At 45.1% G+C, this 15,811-nt stretch overlaps 1 protein-coding gene across 1 annotated transcript in view; it reads right to left on the bottom strand.

The window, feature by feature from the left end:
- Positions 1–15,811, bottom strand: part of LOC126158394 (agrin-like) — a 422,061-nt gene that overhangs the window by 394,393 nt on the left and 11,857 nt on the right. Inside the window, exon 2 of the mRNA XM_049916440.1 lies at positions 1,506–1,778. Within this exon, the coding sequence (XP_049772397.1) occupies positions 1,506–1,778 (273 nt within the window). The remainder of the gene's footprint in view (positions 1–1,505; positions 1,779–15,811) is intronic.

The raw sequence follows: 15,811 nt of genomic DNA, 5'->3' as shown, positions 1-15,811 counted from the left end.
CCCGGTGTGAACCAGAGTCAAGCAAGTCGTTCCCACTACGTTTTATACGCTCTGCCGATGAATGTCGTTTCTGCGTCGTATCCAGAGTCGCATAGTACATCGTATCGCATATCGTCTACACTCAGTGAGAACTGCACGTAATAGTTTACATAAAATATTTGATCAGGCGAACATCCACATCTGAGTAACGTATTTATAGAGTAAAAATCCACTTCAGTTGTTAGTAATTTTTCTGAATTTATTCCACGACCGGATTCTAACCTTAACACTTCATTCTCAGTTGATATCATGTGCAAAAAAGAGGAGGGGCTTCTAACTTACCAGTACTACGGGGCTGACACAGTAAAATAAAAGCTTCAGATGTGGAGAGTGGTGTACTCCACAATTATTAACCATAAATGTATGGCAGTCTGGTCAGTCTGTCAGTGAGAATCGCACCCACCTCAAACAACAACGTATGACCAGCAACCATAGGGCCCCCCTGGACACCACGACACGGAAGCGACTAGTACAGACGTCCCGAAACTAGATGACCGCGGCGGCGGAAGCGAATGACGTCAGGCGGGCGCCGTGGTTGCTGGTGATACGTTCCCATGCTGTTGTCTGAGGGGGTGCCATCTCCGTTGACTAACTGGCTCGACCCCCACGCATTTATGGTTTCGTAATTGTGTGAGTACACCACTTTACACAACAGAATCTTTCTTTCGAGTATGTTAACGCCATAGAATCTGTACGTTGGAGGCCCCTCCTCTTGTTCGTTGGTGGCACCTGAAAATGAATCTTTAAGGTTTGAAGCTAATCGTGGAATAAATTTAGAAAAGTTACTAGCAACTAAATCGGATTTTTATTCTATAAATAACGGTTTACATGTTTTATCCTTCTTTTAAAATCATGGAAATTCTTCCAATTCATTTGTGGCATACAGCAAACCAATACTTAACAGTATTGGTTAAAAACAGTCTTGGTTGCAATTTTAGTTGTTTATTTTTCAACGACGCGTTTCGCCTTATTTAGGCATCCTCAGGTTATCTACATAGAAAAAAGAGAACAAATACATCTATTTAAGAATCACGATCGCGTTGTGCAGACTTGGATAAACTATAAGCATGTATAAACAGATCAACTATTGCCCTTTGGTTACACTAACTAAAGGATTCTTCTAAGAAATACCAAATTAAGGTATTTGCTCTTTCAATAGTTGATCTCTTTATACACGTTTATAGGTTATCTAGGTCTGCACAACGCGATCGCGATTCTTAAATAGATGTATTTGTTCTCTTTTTTCTATGTAGATAACCTGAAGATGCCTAATAAGGCGAAACGCGTCGTTGAAAAATAAAAAACTAAAATTGCACCAAAGACTGTTTGTAACCAATACTTTTAAAATCATGTAGAGTGGTTAAGACAGGTACGTCTTCATTCATGTTGTATGTCGTGATGTCAGAAGCTTAGCACACCGGCACAGGGGCGGGGCGGTCCAGCCGCCGCTGTCGCGGCTTACTCACCGCAGGGCCCCACGAAGCGCAGCTTGAGGTCCGAGTGGTTGCGGCAGGTGGCGTGCCGCAGCGCGCAGTGGCTGTCGTAATCGCGGCCGTCGGAGCCGCAGACCACCTGCGGGGGCGGCGCCGCTCCTTCCTCCGCCCCCGCCGCCCCCGCTGCCGCCGCCTCCAGGTCCGGGCAGTCCGCCGAGCACTCGCAGGAGGCGGCGCCGCCCGGCGACGTCGGCACGCAGCGAGAACCCGGCGGGCACGTCACGCCGCCGCACGGGTCGTGGTCCTCTGCAAGAACACAGGTGGGCGCGCAGTGTCAGCACGGGGATCTGGTGGACATTCGTAGTGAGTCACAGACACATCAGAGTTATGGAAATTTGTTGCGACAAATAGGCAAATGCGGCGTAGTGGTGCATTTTATTAGGTGACACGTTGTAAGCAATTTAATGAATCTTGATTATAGTCTTTCTTTGTGAGACCTGCCTGGATAGCCGTACGTATTAAAGCGCCGCTTCCGGCAGGTGGATTAAGTACGAGGGTCTGTTTGCTGGCCAGCCTGGATGTGGTTTTTAGACTGTTTCCCACATTACGCTACGTGAATACTGGGCTGGCATCCAAGTTTTGTCTCAGTGACGTGATTAAGAAATATTTACAAAAAAAAAAAAAGTTCAAGTGTGTGTGAAATCTTATGGGACTTAACTGCTAAGGTCGTCAGTCCCTAAGCTTACACACTACTTAACCTAAATTATCCTAAGGACAAACACACACACCCGTGCCCGAGGGAGGACTCGAACCTCCGCCGGGACCAGCCGCACAGTCCATGACTACAGCGCCTCAGACCGCTCGGCTAATCCCGCGCGGCAATTATTAACAAAACTTTGGCTGAATATCACACGAATAACATTAAACGCAGACCTTGGGGTACATATACTCTGCCCCCGGAGGGGGTGGAGGTAGCAGGTTGGAAGTAGGGGCGACCCCTTAAACTAACCACGCCAAATACTTTAATACCGAGCGAGGTGGCGTAGTGGTTAGACACTGGACTCGCATTCGGGAGGACGACGGTTCAATCCCGCGTCCGGCCATCCTGATTTAGGTTTTCCGTGATTTCCCTAAATCGCTCCAGGCAAATGCCGGGATGGTTCCTTTCAAAGGGCACGGCCGACTTCCCTCCCCGTCCTTCCCTAATCCGATGAGACCGATGACCTCGCTGTCTGGTCTCCTTCCCCAAACCAACCAACCAACCAATACTTTAATAGGCGTGCGTCCCTGCGCCGACGCGTGACAAAAGCACAAGAAAAAAGGAGCCATTATCAATAAAATGATTGGAACTGTGTGTCGTATTTTCAAATTAATAACACCAGCTGCAGGGATGTAAACAGGGTAAACTACAAACACTGATTGACATGTCACGCTCGGATAGCCGCAAGCACTAGCACGCCGCTTCTGGGATTCGGGGAGCCGCCCCGGTCCCGAACCGAAAGCGTCCCGCGGCTTAACGACAATGGCCGATGTGTCACACAGCCTGGATGTAATTTTTAGGCGGTTCTCGACATCGTACTATGTGAATACTTGGCTGGTACCCACATCCCTCCTCAGTTACACGATTCGCAGACATTTTGTAAACGTTCTGTCAATTTCACATGGATAACACTCGACGCAATCTGATGTGGTATGCCATTTCCGTTCTGGCTGGAAGGAGGGATGCGAAGGACGGACGAGTGGTGACAGGAAGGGCATTCCGCCAGCCTGTACCACTAACGCTTCTGTATCCGTATTAACATGATTACTCAGTGGAAATACTAGGTAACGGCAAAGAAAAAAAGAGGAATCCATTAACATGATCACTCAATGGGGATACGAGGTAATGGAAAAGAAAAAAGAGGAAAACAATCATGAAAGCAAGAAATGACTGGATATTGTCCTATGAGATAACGGCTTCTAGGCGTCGGTGTCGGTGGTCAGATTCCCTTCAATACTTGGTAGTAAACTTCGTACGATATAGCCGGTAGCGTGCGGAGCTACTGCGGTTAGGGTTTATCTAATACGATGCTCGAGAATGCAGTCGTCTAGTGGCAGCGTTCATTCATCTTCTGGAACCAGAGTTGTGTATTATTTATGGAATGCGCTGTGGCCGAGCGGTTCTAGGAGCTTTAGTCCGGATCCACGCTGCTGCTACGGTTGCAGGTTCGAATCCTGCCTCGGGCATGGATGTGTGTGATGTCCTTAGGTTAGTTAGGTTTAAGTAGTTATAAGTCTAGGGGACTGATGACCTCAGATGTTAACTCCCGTAGAGCTCAGAGCCATTTGAAGCATTTTGAATGTTGATGAAGAATCAGTGGCATGGTGGGCACCTGTTCAGCTCGCTGCAAAACGTGTCCAACTGTCGACATAGCCTAGTCGAAAATAATTGCAGAACGACATCTTAAACACAGCACCGTGAGCAAAAAAACACATATTCAGTTATTACAATTCGGAGTAGAAGTCAATCACCCCGTACCATGGCTACATTGTATAATTCAGCACCTGTCCGTCGATGAATAGGAGCCTGTTGTACCCACTGACTGAACAAATATAGCATTGTAGTAGCAGTACGTCACAGCAGTGTAAACAGTCACACGAGAGACACTGCTGTCGGGACTGTGTATGTCTGCGTAAGGACCTAATACTTGTAAAGCTGACTAAATGGGATGTCTGTGGCCCTGACCTACAGGAGGTAGGATTCCAGAAGACATATTGGGGTTGTGTAATGAATGGTACTAGTGAGACGTCTGTAGCCTGACGGTGGAAGCCAAAGCGAGAGGGTCTTGTAGTATCACTGTCAGACAGCAAATCAGATGTACAGTCGTGCTCAAAAATATCCGAACGACCTGAATTGCATTTCGCCTGATTCGCATGCAACCCACATAACGCAGCTGTCTAGCAGTTCCTCTAATCGCCCCTCGGTACAGTCGTTTGACTATTGAAAATGGTTCCAACAAGTCATCACTAGAAAACACTGCTCTGTATCGGAATAACTCAAGATGTACAGTAATACCAAGGTACTACAAATGTCAGAGAACATCTTATCACAGATAAGACGGTTCTTCAGGCTTGTAAGCTCACATTTATGACAATAAATGACATACATGAATTGTTACTACTCTCATTATTACGTCAGATAGGTAATTCACGTAGTAAGTTCGTCGTATTGATGATTTACTCTTCAAAATAACATACCGTACTTATTATTTAACACAAAATGACATTAAAAATTTAAGTTAGTTGAGAATATGTTAGTTGAGAATATGTATGAACTTCAAATGACACGACGAACCGTCTCGTTCTGCATATGGATTCAAACCCAGGTCATGCAGACTAATCAAAGACTTCGTGACTGACGGAAACTAACAGTCATTCCTGACTAGGCATACAGAGAGTGACATACCTCGATTTTAGACAGTATGTTAGCAAATATCAACTTTAAATTTCATAACGTAAACATTGTTAACGGACGCGATTTCCCACCCAGCATCTATTGTTATCGAACTACGAGAGATGTTAAATATTGCTTCTTCACAAGTAACTTACTTGAAATGCCGTGAGGTAAAGCTTTGTGTTGGACAGGGATTCGAACCCAGAACCTAACTGGATTGTCATCGAAGCACAATCAACTGTGAAATATCGGATTTTCTCGGCAGTAGCTAGATGTTTTAACTGAAATGACGAGACGAAACATTAATTTTTTCTTTCCCAGGACTCCAACCTGGCACCTATCGCTGTTATATTCTAGAGAAAACGAACGTTAAAAATGGGTTTGTAACACCAGCAGCGACATGTGAGCATGTTTGAACAAGAAATAATATGACGAAGAGTTCAGTGCTGACTGGGAATCGAACTCCACACATATCATTGTTGACTGCACACAAAGAGACGTCAGCTACCGAATTTTTCTCCACCAGCAGCTCGGAATAACATCCTTGAATTTACAATGATTTCGCAAACAGTTCTGTGTCTCACTGGGACTCAAAAACGTCAGATACTGTTAGTGTTGACAACGAATGAAAATACATTCAAAATCAAAATTATTACCCACCAGCAGATAGGTGTTCTCATGCTAGAGCTTGATAATAGATAATGAAAGTTTTAGTGCCGGGCCAGGATTCGAACCCTATCACGCGCAATATGTGGAGATGTTGAGGAATCTGCAGTTTTGAACAAACAACAAATTGCAGTCGAGCTGTATTGTCACGAAGGCATCAAATTTCGCGTTAAGGGCGGTCTGAGTTGCATTCCCAGATCAGAACCAATTTTATCGACATACAGAAGCTTAAATAAAAGATGGAATAAGTGTCCTGTGACCCTACATAGCGTTTGTTTCGTCACTAGAAATAAATAACTAGTATAAGAAAGGTTACTGTTGACAGACTTTCTACGTGTCGCGACTCCTGACTTTATAGTATAAGAAAGGTTACTGTTGATAGAGTTCTACGTGTCGCGACTCCTGACTTTATTGTGGTTCAACCTAACGTCTACTTGGTAGAGAATGAATATCATGTTTAACATGAATGTCAGACCACACTGCCATTATACCTTCTTCACTTGGCGTAGCCAGCAGAGAACAGAATCTCTCTCCTTTTCAAAAATCATTAACAGAAGTTGGAACCGAACCCAGACCATAAGTATATGAACCTAGCATCAAGCCAAGAGACCACCAAATTCTTTTCTCCATTACCCATTTTTCTATCATAACAATGTTGCGCCACACTGGATGAGAATTCTGACACACAGACTCCCTGTAGTGGTTTGCAGCATGTTCAGTACATTCATTTACTTGGTTGACCGAATCACCATGAACTAGCTGCCTCGGCTACCCAGTGCATACATTCGACTCTATTTTGTAATCACCGAAATAAAGTCACGTAATTGACACCTACACAGAACTACCAACAGTGTAGGATGCAGAAATTTAAACAGGAAGTGTTCCTTTCGACTTGAGCTACTCTATTGCGCTATCTGTTTGTTAAAAACGTCGTGCACTGCAAAAGAAAAGCTGTAACTGTCTGTCTCTCAGAAGTCTAGATCCGGCCATATGCATTATCTCACAGCACTGTGCAATACGCAAGTTCTGGAGGAATTTCTGTTGAGTTCTGGAGGTGGTGTAGCTCTGTCAGTTAGTAGCGTAACGGTAAGCCTCGCGCACTGTCGATAAGACGTCGCGAGTTTGGGTACATTCAATGCTACATTTTTTAAAACGCCATACTGCTGTCTGCTGAAGTTATCGATCTAATGGAACTTTGAACATAATTCCCTTCACTTCTAAACCCAAAATAGTCGCATGTGGAAAGAGGGCTAACTTCTGCGACATTTTGTTCTTTTCAGGTTTAATAGATGTCCAGGATGCAGATGCATCTCGAAACTTTTGTATTATGTATGGGGAGAGCGCATCATGCCAAAATACGTCAGAAATGTATTTTTTACATTAGCTGTCGTGTGGCAGTGGCATTTTATTCTTCATAAAACCTTGTTTGACAGCTTTGACTCAGAACAAGTTTTCTACATGCATGTAATCAATAAACTGCATGTGCATAACATCAGAGAATTCGCATATATCGTTGATGATGAATCATGAAAGGAGGCTGTATACATGGAAGAAGCCTGGAGATACTGACAGGTTTCAGATAGATTATATAATGGTAAGACAGAGATTTAGGAACCAGGTTTTAAATTGTAAGACATTTCCTGGGGCAGATGTAGATTCTGACCACAATCTATTGGTTATGAACTGCAGATTGAAACTGAAGAAACTGCAAAAAGGTGGGAATTTAAGGAGATGGGACCTGGATAAACTGAAAGAACCAGAGGTTCTAGAGAGTTTCAGGGAGAGCATTAGGGAACAATTGACAGGAATGGGGGAAAGAAATACAGTAGAAGAAGAATGGGTAGCTCTGAGGGATGAAGTGGTGAAGGCAGCAGACGATCAAGTAGGTAAAAAGACGCGGGCTAATAGAAATCCTTGGGCAACAGAAGAAATATTGAATTTAATTGATGAAAGGAGAAAATATAAAAATGCAGTAAATGAAGCAGGCAAAAAGGAATACAAACGTCTCAAAAATGAAATCGACAGGAAGTGCAAAATGGCTAAGCAGGGATGGCTAGAGGACAAATGTAAGGATGTAGAGGCTTGTCTCACTAGGGGTAAGATAGATACTGCCTACAGGAAAATTAAAGAGACCTTTGGAGAGAAGAGAACCACTTGTATGAATATCAAGAGCTCAGATGGCAACCCAGTTCTAAGCAAAGAAGGGAAAGCAGAAAGGTGGAAGGAGTATATAGAGGGTTTATACAAGGGCGATGTACTTGAGGACAATATTATGGAAATGGAAGAGGATGTAGATGAAGATGAAATGGGAGATAAGATACTGCGTGAAGAGTTTGACAGAGCACTGAAAGACCTGAGTCAAAACAAGGCTCCCGGAGTAGACAACATTCCATTGGAACTACTGACGGCCTCAGGAGAGCCAGTCATGACAAAACTCTACCATCTGGTGAGCACGATGTATGAGACAGGCGAAATACCCTCAGACTTCAAGAAGAATATAATAATTCCAATCCCAAAGAAAGCAGGTGTTGACAGATGTGAAAATTACCGAACTATCAGTTTAATAAGTCACAGCTGCAAAATACTAACGCGAATTCTTTACAGACGAATGGAAAAACTGGTAGAAGCCGACCTCGGGGAAGATCAGTTTGGATTCCGTAGAAATGTTGGAACACGTGAGGCAATACTGACCTTACGACTTATCTCGGAAGAAAGATTAAGAAAAGGCAAACGTACGTTTCTAGCATTTGTAGACTTAGAGAAAGCTTTTGACAATGTTGACTGGAATACTCTCTTCCAAATTCTGAAGGTGGCAGGGATAAAATACAGGGAGCGAAAGGCTATTTACAATTTGTACGGAAACCAGATGGCAGTTATAAGAGTCGAGGGGCATGAAAGGGAAGCAGTGGTTGGGAAAGGAGTGAGACAGGGTTGTAGCCTCTCCCCGATGTTATTCAATCTGTATATTGAGCAAGCAGTAAAGGAAACAAAAGAAAAATTCGGAGTAGGTATTAAAATTCATGGAGAAGAAGTAAAAGCTTTGAGGTTCGCCGATGACATTGTAATTCTGTCAGAGACAGCAAAGGACTTGGAAGAGCAGTTGAACGGAATGGACAGTGTCTTGAAAGGAGGATATAAGATGAACATCAACAAAAGCAAAACGAGGATAATGGAATGTAGTCAAATTAAGTCGGGTGATGCTGAGGGAATTAGATTAGGAAATGAGACACTTAAAGTAGTAAAGGAGTTTTGCTATTTAGGGAGTAAAATAACCGATGATGGTCGAAGTAGAGAGGATATAAAATGTAGACTGGCAATGGCAAGGAAAGCGTTTCTCAAGAAGAGAAATTTGTTAACATCGAATATAGATTTAGGTGTCAGGAAGTCGTTTCTGAAAGTATTTGTATGGAGTGTAGCCATGTATGGAAGTGAGACATGGACGATAACTAGTTTGGACAAGAAGAGAATAGAAGCTTTCGAAATGTGGTGCTACAGAAGAATGCTGAAGATAAGGTGGGTAGATCACGTAACTAATGAGGAGGTATTGAATAGTATTGGGGAGAAGAGAAGTTTGTGGCACAACTTGACTAGAAGAAGGGATCGGTTGGTAGGACATGTTCTGAGGCATCGAGGGATCACAAATTTAGCATTGGAGGGCAGCGTGGAGGGTAAAAATCGTAGAGGGAGACCAAGAGATCAATACACTAAGCAGATTCAGAAGGATGTAGGTTGCAGTAGGTACTGGGAGATGAAGAAGCTTGCACAGGATAGAGTAGCATGGAGAGCTGCATCAAACCAGTCTCAGGACTGAAGACCACAACAACAACGTTGATGATTAATTTGTCTCTCATGTTAACTAATGTTTTAACAACACTAAAAGAAACCGTACGAAAATTGTGCACTGTATTATAAGAAATTAAATAAAACTACCCACGATAACCTTATGACGAATGTCTGTTTCAATAAAACTGAGTATCTGTACACAAGCGTGCCTCTACCGTCACGAATTAGTAAAATACTAATCACTTAGATTTCGATTGGGTCTGTGTTTGATCGGTATGCTGTGCCATACTCAAGTGGTACGCAAATGTGGCACTTCATAAATAAAGTTATGTATTCCTAGAATCCCAAAATTTGTTTGTCAGCAGCGGAAAGAGGCGTTACCTATTGTGCAGCATTGTAAGTTTTTCACCATTGAACTATGAGCCGAAAGTATTTTCTTGCGATTTTCTTATCGATGTGTGATCTGACTGTAGCTCTTTCACAGAAGGGATAAAAGCGTTACAATCAGCAAGACTGGAACCGCAAACCATAACAGACGCTATCTCCGAGGTTAGCACGTTTCCACATTTTTTATTTTATTTTATTTTTATTTATTGATTGATTTATATATTTTCCATAAAGATCACTCTATTAAAAGGAACATGTAGATCATTTCATCGTATAGTATGTGCATTACATATTGGGCGGTGAGAGAAGCGTGAGGTTCATTATCAGCTGTCAAATGCACACACCGACTGCACCCGGCACATCCCAACTGCGTGGGGGGTCGAGGAAGACTGCCTGAAGATAGTTGGCAAAGGTTTTCCGATAGTGTGACCATCTATGAACCTCATTGTGGGCTTGCTGCAAGAAATACCAAAAGTCAAGTCGCGACTTGGCAGCATCCCCATAGAGGTACGCGATCGTCCAACCTTTGACCCAGCTGATCGACTGTGATTTAGTCGCCGGAAAGTAGTCACTCTCCGGATGTAAGAAGGAAGCAGGTGTAATATGTTGCGGGGTCACACGGAGGTAGCAAGCCACCATCTGTCTTCCCAGAAGCCGTAAGTCCTCCACCGCGATACAAGTTAAGCGGTGATGGTCGTCATCCACTTGGCGACACTTCGGGCCCGGAGTGTCCACTAGTCCAATTGCATGGAGCCGTTGGTTGGTGTTGAACTTGCCACAGGCGACAGAGAACCACAGTGCCCGAACGAAGGTAGGAAGGGATTTTTGGTGCACATGTCTCCAAATCTTCGGCCAATGCAACTTGGGGTGTTTGAGTTCAATGACATTACGACTTATCCGTCGTAGCAGCCAAACATAAAAATCCTTCGCGCACGGCGGCCTCGTGCGCGGAAGCTCGTCTCTGATATAACTAAGTTCCACGATAAATGTTGAGACATGCGCAAAATGTGGCGTAATGTTGCCAACCGCCACCCGAGGTGTGAGGGACGCTGGAACCAGGAGATCCAGTAGGCGGGATGTAAGGGAATCACGCCCGCTACGCCATTGCTTGTACACCGTGGCTAGAAGGAGCGCCGTCGCTCGGCAGTGAACATTCGTAAGTCCGAGTCCCCCCTCGTCCGTAGGGAGCGTGAGCGTTGCGTGTCGCACCTTTAGGGGCGACCCAATCATCACAAAATAGCCTAGTGCTGATTGAAGTGAGTGGTAGTGGCAGGATCTGCGAAATATGCACCATTCGAGAAACCACATAAGTGTTCAGATATTCGACTCGCTGCAAAGGATCAAGGCGCCGTAGGAGATGTTGTCGGACCATGGTACGTGTTGTCTGTAAAATACGTCTGTATTTAACTGCCGCAGTATGTTTTACAGATGAGGTAAAGTCTATGCCGAGATAGCGGAATCGTTGCACATAAGGAAACGGACTGATTACTTCCGGCGTAAGGCCCCTTCCAACCGGCATTGCTGCCGATTTGTTCATGTTCACTGCACTACCCGCCGTCACACTGTGGTCCAACAACAGTTCAAGGACCGTCTTCACCTCTTCCTCAGAACGAACGAGCAGCAGGAGGTCGTCCGCATAGGCACGACATTTGAAGGTGTAGCCCCGCAGTTCCATCCCAGAAAAAGAATTTGTTAGCCTCCCAATCAATGGTTTCAACGCTATCGCGAACAGCAGCATCAAAAGTGGGCAGCACTGGTGAATGGATCGTCGAATTTGAATGGGCCCTGCTATACGCCCATTAACCTGTACCAAGGATTGTGCGCCCCCATAAATCCTTCTAATGAGACCAGTAAAACGGTCTGGAAATCCCATTTGTTCCAGTACAGCGTACAGATAGTTGTGGCGCACCTTATCAAAAGCACTGTCAAAATCAACCGCCACCATCGCCGCTTTAAGCCGGCACTCCTCCGCCAGCGCTATCACATCACGGCATTCGCCAGTAGCTGTTTGCACATTCACCGATCCACCCGGTGTCGTCTGTTCTGGAGAGAGAACGCTACGAATTAACATACGACATCGGGACGCTAGCAACCGTGCAAAGATCTTTTAGTCGGCATTAAGCAGGGTGATGGGGCGATAATGTGTGACCGTAATTCCTGGCTTCGGTTTATGTACTGGCACCAAGAGGCCTTCCATAAAAGCCGGTGGAATAGGCGCATCGGAATTTAACATCTCGTTGTACATTTCCGTCCATCGCGGTGCCATTTCGTTGCGAAATTCTCGATAAAATTCAGCAGGAAGTCCATCAATTCCTGGGGACCTATTCAACGCACCCTTTGCGATCGCATCATGTACTTCTTCACAGCTAATGGCTTCCAGTAAGGTTCCCGCGGCTTCCACCGTCAGTGTACGGGAGACGTACGTGGCTATACGTTCGAGGTCATCGACAGGGGCTGCTTATTCCCGATAGATGTGTTGGTAATGGTCGACGAATGCAGAGACAATGTTCGCTTGACGCGTCACTCTTCGGTCTTCGCGGGTAATTAATTCCCGTACCAAAACGCGTCGTCGGTGCTTTCGTTCATTCACGACGTGACGCTTGGAAGGAATCTCGTGCATTATCGTATCGTGACATCTGGCGCGCACCATGGTTCCCTGAAGATGTTTCCGAGCTAAAGCCACTAGTTTAGCTTTTATCCTTTTGCGTTAGATTCAGACGTCCTGACCCGGCGGACCATCGTCCAGGTCGCGCAGCGCTGCAAAATAAAAGTCGGTCGTACGGCGACGCCATTCTGCCATCTCCCTGCTGTATGAGATCAACGTACGGCGAAGCGCCGGTTTAGTACAAGTCAGCCACCAATCAAGCTTCGTCGCATACCTTCCAACCCTTCGCTCTCACATCGTTCGTGTCTCAAGGATCCGTTGACGGCATTCAAGATCATGTAGATGTTGAATGTTTAATTTCCACGGGGCCTTACTGTTCCACACCTCTCTACGGGGAAGAAGCACCGTACAGATGTAAGCGCTGTGATCGGAAAATGCCAATGGCCAGCGTTCCGCGTCCTGGACATCATTTGCATAAGCCCGTGAGATATAAATTCGATCTAACCTGCTCGCCGAATGACTTGTCACATAGGTGTATCCCGGTGCATCTCCATGTCGTAATTCCCACGTGTCACTAAGTACAAGGTCGTTGACAACGATTCGCAACTCCTGGTTGATGTTTGCTTGCGGCCATTGGTCTTTCTGGCTGAGAACACAGTTGAAATCTCCACCAATTATTACACATTCATACCGTCCATGGAATAGTGGGGCAATGTCTTCTGCATAAAATCGCGCCCTTTCCCGCCGCCGATTGTTTCCCGACGGTGCATAAAGATTGATGATGCTTGTCCCAAACGTCGTGAAAGCCATTCCCCTGGCCGACGGAAGGTAACACACGTTTTCCACTGGGAAGCCATCTCGCACGTAAACTGCCACCCCACTCCCATTGTAATCTCCATGTGACGAATAGGATTGGTAGCCTGCGATGTATGGGAGTGCAGCTATGTGGACTTCCTGCAGGAAAGCAATATCCACATCAGATGCCCAAATCGTTTCCTTCAGTAGGTGTATTTTGGCCGGTGAACGCACGTCATTTATATTTAATGTCACAATACGGTTCGCATGGCGTTGAATCCCACTCTGTCGAGGCGCAACAACATCTCCCTGCATCGGCGCTGGGGGCTGAGTTAGAAGACGTTCTCTCGCCCCTCTCCCTTCACCTTCAGCAATTATTAGGCCGTCTTCGTGAGTGCCGGCTGCCTCTGTATGACGTCCGACGCCTCCTCAATATCGTCATACCACATCTTTGCAGGCAGTGATATATTCGTGTCCATAGCCACAGCATCTGCGTCTGGAGAACCAACTGGTTGTGATTCCTCTTCAGCATCACCACGTCCCGGTACCGTCAATGTGACAGACCGCTGCGGGTCTGATCGAACAGTTTCCATTGCCTCATCCTGTTTCGTAGAGGCTGTTGTGTCGTCTTGGTCCACAGGCACATCGTCGTCGGGACAAGGGAAGTCATCCCTAGGAGATGTCGTACGACGACGCCGTTTCCTCCTTTTCGGGGAACGTTGTTTGCGTGATCTTCCTTCCGTGTCCTCAGATTGTAGGGAATCACGGCTGCCCGACAGAAAAGCATCCGTAGGAACTGGAAGTGTTTCGAGCCCCATCGTTGTACCTGGCGGGAGGTTGGTCGAAACTGATGTTGTCGTCACAGAGTGCGTTCCAGACGGAACAGCATCCGTAGTCGCTGGAACTGCTTCGTGTACTATTGGTGTGCTTGGTGGGAGTTCGGTCTCATCTGATGTTGTCGCCGTAGATTGTACTCTGTCATCCCAACGTCTGCTACAAGGTTTCGGAGAGTGCCATCTTGATCTTCCACATTTCTGTAACTGGGTTTAGGGACTGGAGCGTATTTACTGATAATACTCAGAACTGACTGCAAAGTAAGCTTCATAAATCAGTAACTCTCATAGTTGTTTTTATGTATCTTTCGTAAGTGTACTCAAAACTAAGAAAATCATTGACGAACGTTTTCGTCTCTTCGCCGATAGTCGAGCACGACAAACAAATAAAAATGAAAAATGACTGTGTGCGTGCGTGCGTGCGTGCGTGTGTGTGTGTGTGTGTGTGTGTGTGTGTGTGTGTGTGTGTGAGAGAGAGAGAGAGAGAGAGAGAGAGAGTGAGGGAGAGAGATAAAAATAAAAAAGATGGCTCTGAGCACTATGGGACTCAACTGCTGAGGTCATTAGTCCCCTAGAACTTAGAGCTAGTTAAACCTAACTAACCTAAGGACATCACAAACATCCATGCCCGAGGCAGGATTCGAACCTGCGACCGTAGCGTTCTTGCGGTTCCAGACTGCAGCGCCTTTAACCGCACGGCCACTTCGGCCGGCAATAAAAAAGAATGAGAGAGAGAGAGAGAGTAAAAAATTGTTGCAAAGAAACTGAATCATGGTATGTAAAGAAATCTTTCACTAAAATGACACGTTCTACATCATTACAAAATGTCGTATTCATGATCTATGGAATAAGTATTAATCTAATCTAATCTAATCATATCATATTGCTGACTAGTCATGAAGAGGCACGAATTACAGAAATTTTCGCCAATATCAGCAACCAAATCTAGACTTGAAAAAAAAGACGTCACTTTTTGTATTAAACTTGAACTCCTTTAAAGACCCCTTCGTCCCTCTTAACTAACCACGAAAGTGGTGTGATATACCTCCATTCAGAAGGAACAAAGTGTTCATGCATTTAAAGATGAAGGCGCTGCAGTCTGGAACCGCAAGACCACTACGGTCGCAGGTTCGAATCCTGCCTTGGACATGGATATTTGTGATGTCCTTAGGTTAGTTAGATTTAACTAGTTCTAAGTTCTAGGGGACTAATGACCTCAGCAAATGAGTCCCATAGTGCTCAGAGCCATTTAAAGATGAAGCGCATGATTTGAAGTTCTGTGACGGAGATACGAACCCAGCACGCAATCGGATTGTTAACTAAGTAAAATCAAATGTTACGTTTCGGTATTTCTTACCAGCTGCTAGATGTTAGAATCTGTAATAAGGATACAAATTTTTGTGCCTGAGCGACAATCGAACCGCACACCTACCGTCCTTCTTTATCACCCACGAACATAGTTTAAGTAACACTTGCTTACTCACCAACAGTAAGATGTGTGCGTGTTTGACCAGAAATAACGACACCTATTGCGATTGTTGGCAACACATATTAAAAATGCACGTTAATTTTCACTAGCAGACTGGAATGCACGTGATAGGGCTTGAAATGAAATTATGAATATTTTTGTACTGGATCAGGATTCGGACCCACATACGTACCTTTGGAGGAGGCCTAGAGAAGATTGCAGTCTTGGGAAAAGGAACGAAATGATTGAACTATACTGTTCCGAGAGATTCAGATCCTCGAAAGATGAGATACGAATTCGAATCACAGTCCAGCACCTAATTTTTCAACGTCTCTAGTTCAATCAGGTACAAGAAAAATAAGAGCCCTG

This window comes from Schistocerca cancellata, chromosome 2 (genome assembly GCF_023864275.1).
Source record: "Schistocerca cancellata isolate TAMUIC-IGC-003103 chromosome 2, iqSchCanc2.1, whole genome shotgun sequence".
NCBI classification, from domain to species: Eukaryota; Metazoa; Arthropoda; class Insecta; order Orthoptera; family Acrididae; genus Schistocerca; species Schistocerca cancellata.
The sequence above is the reverse complement of the archived record's forward strand: the minus strand, read 5'-3'. Positions and strand labels throughout refer to the sequence as shown.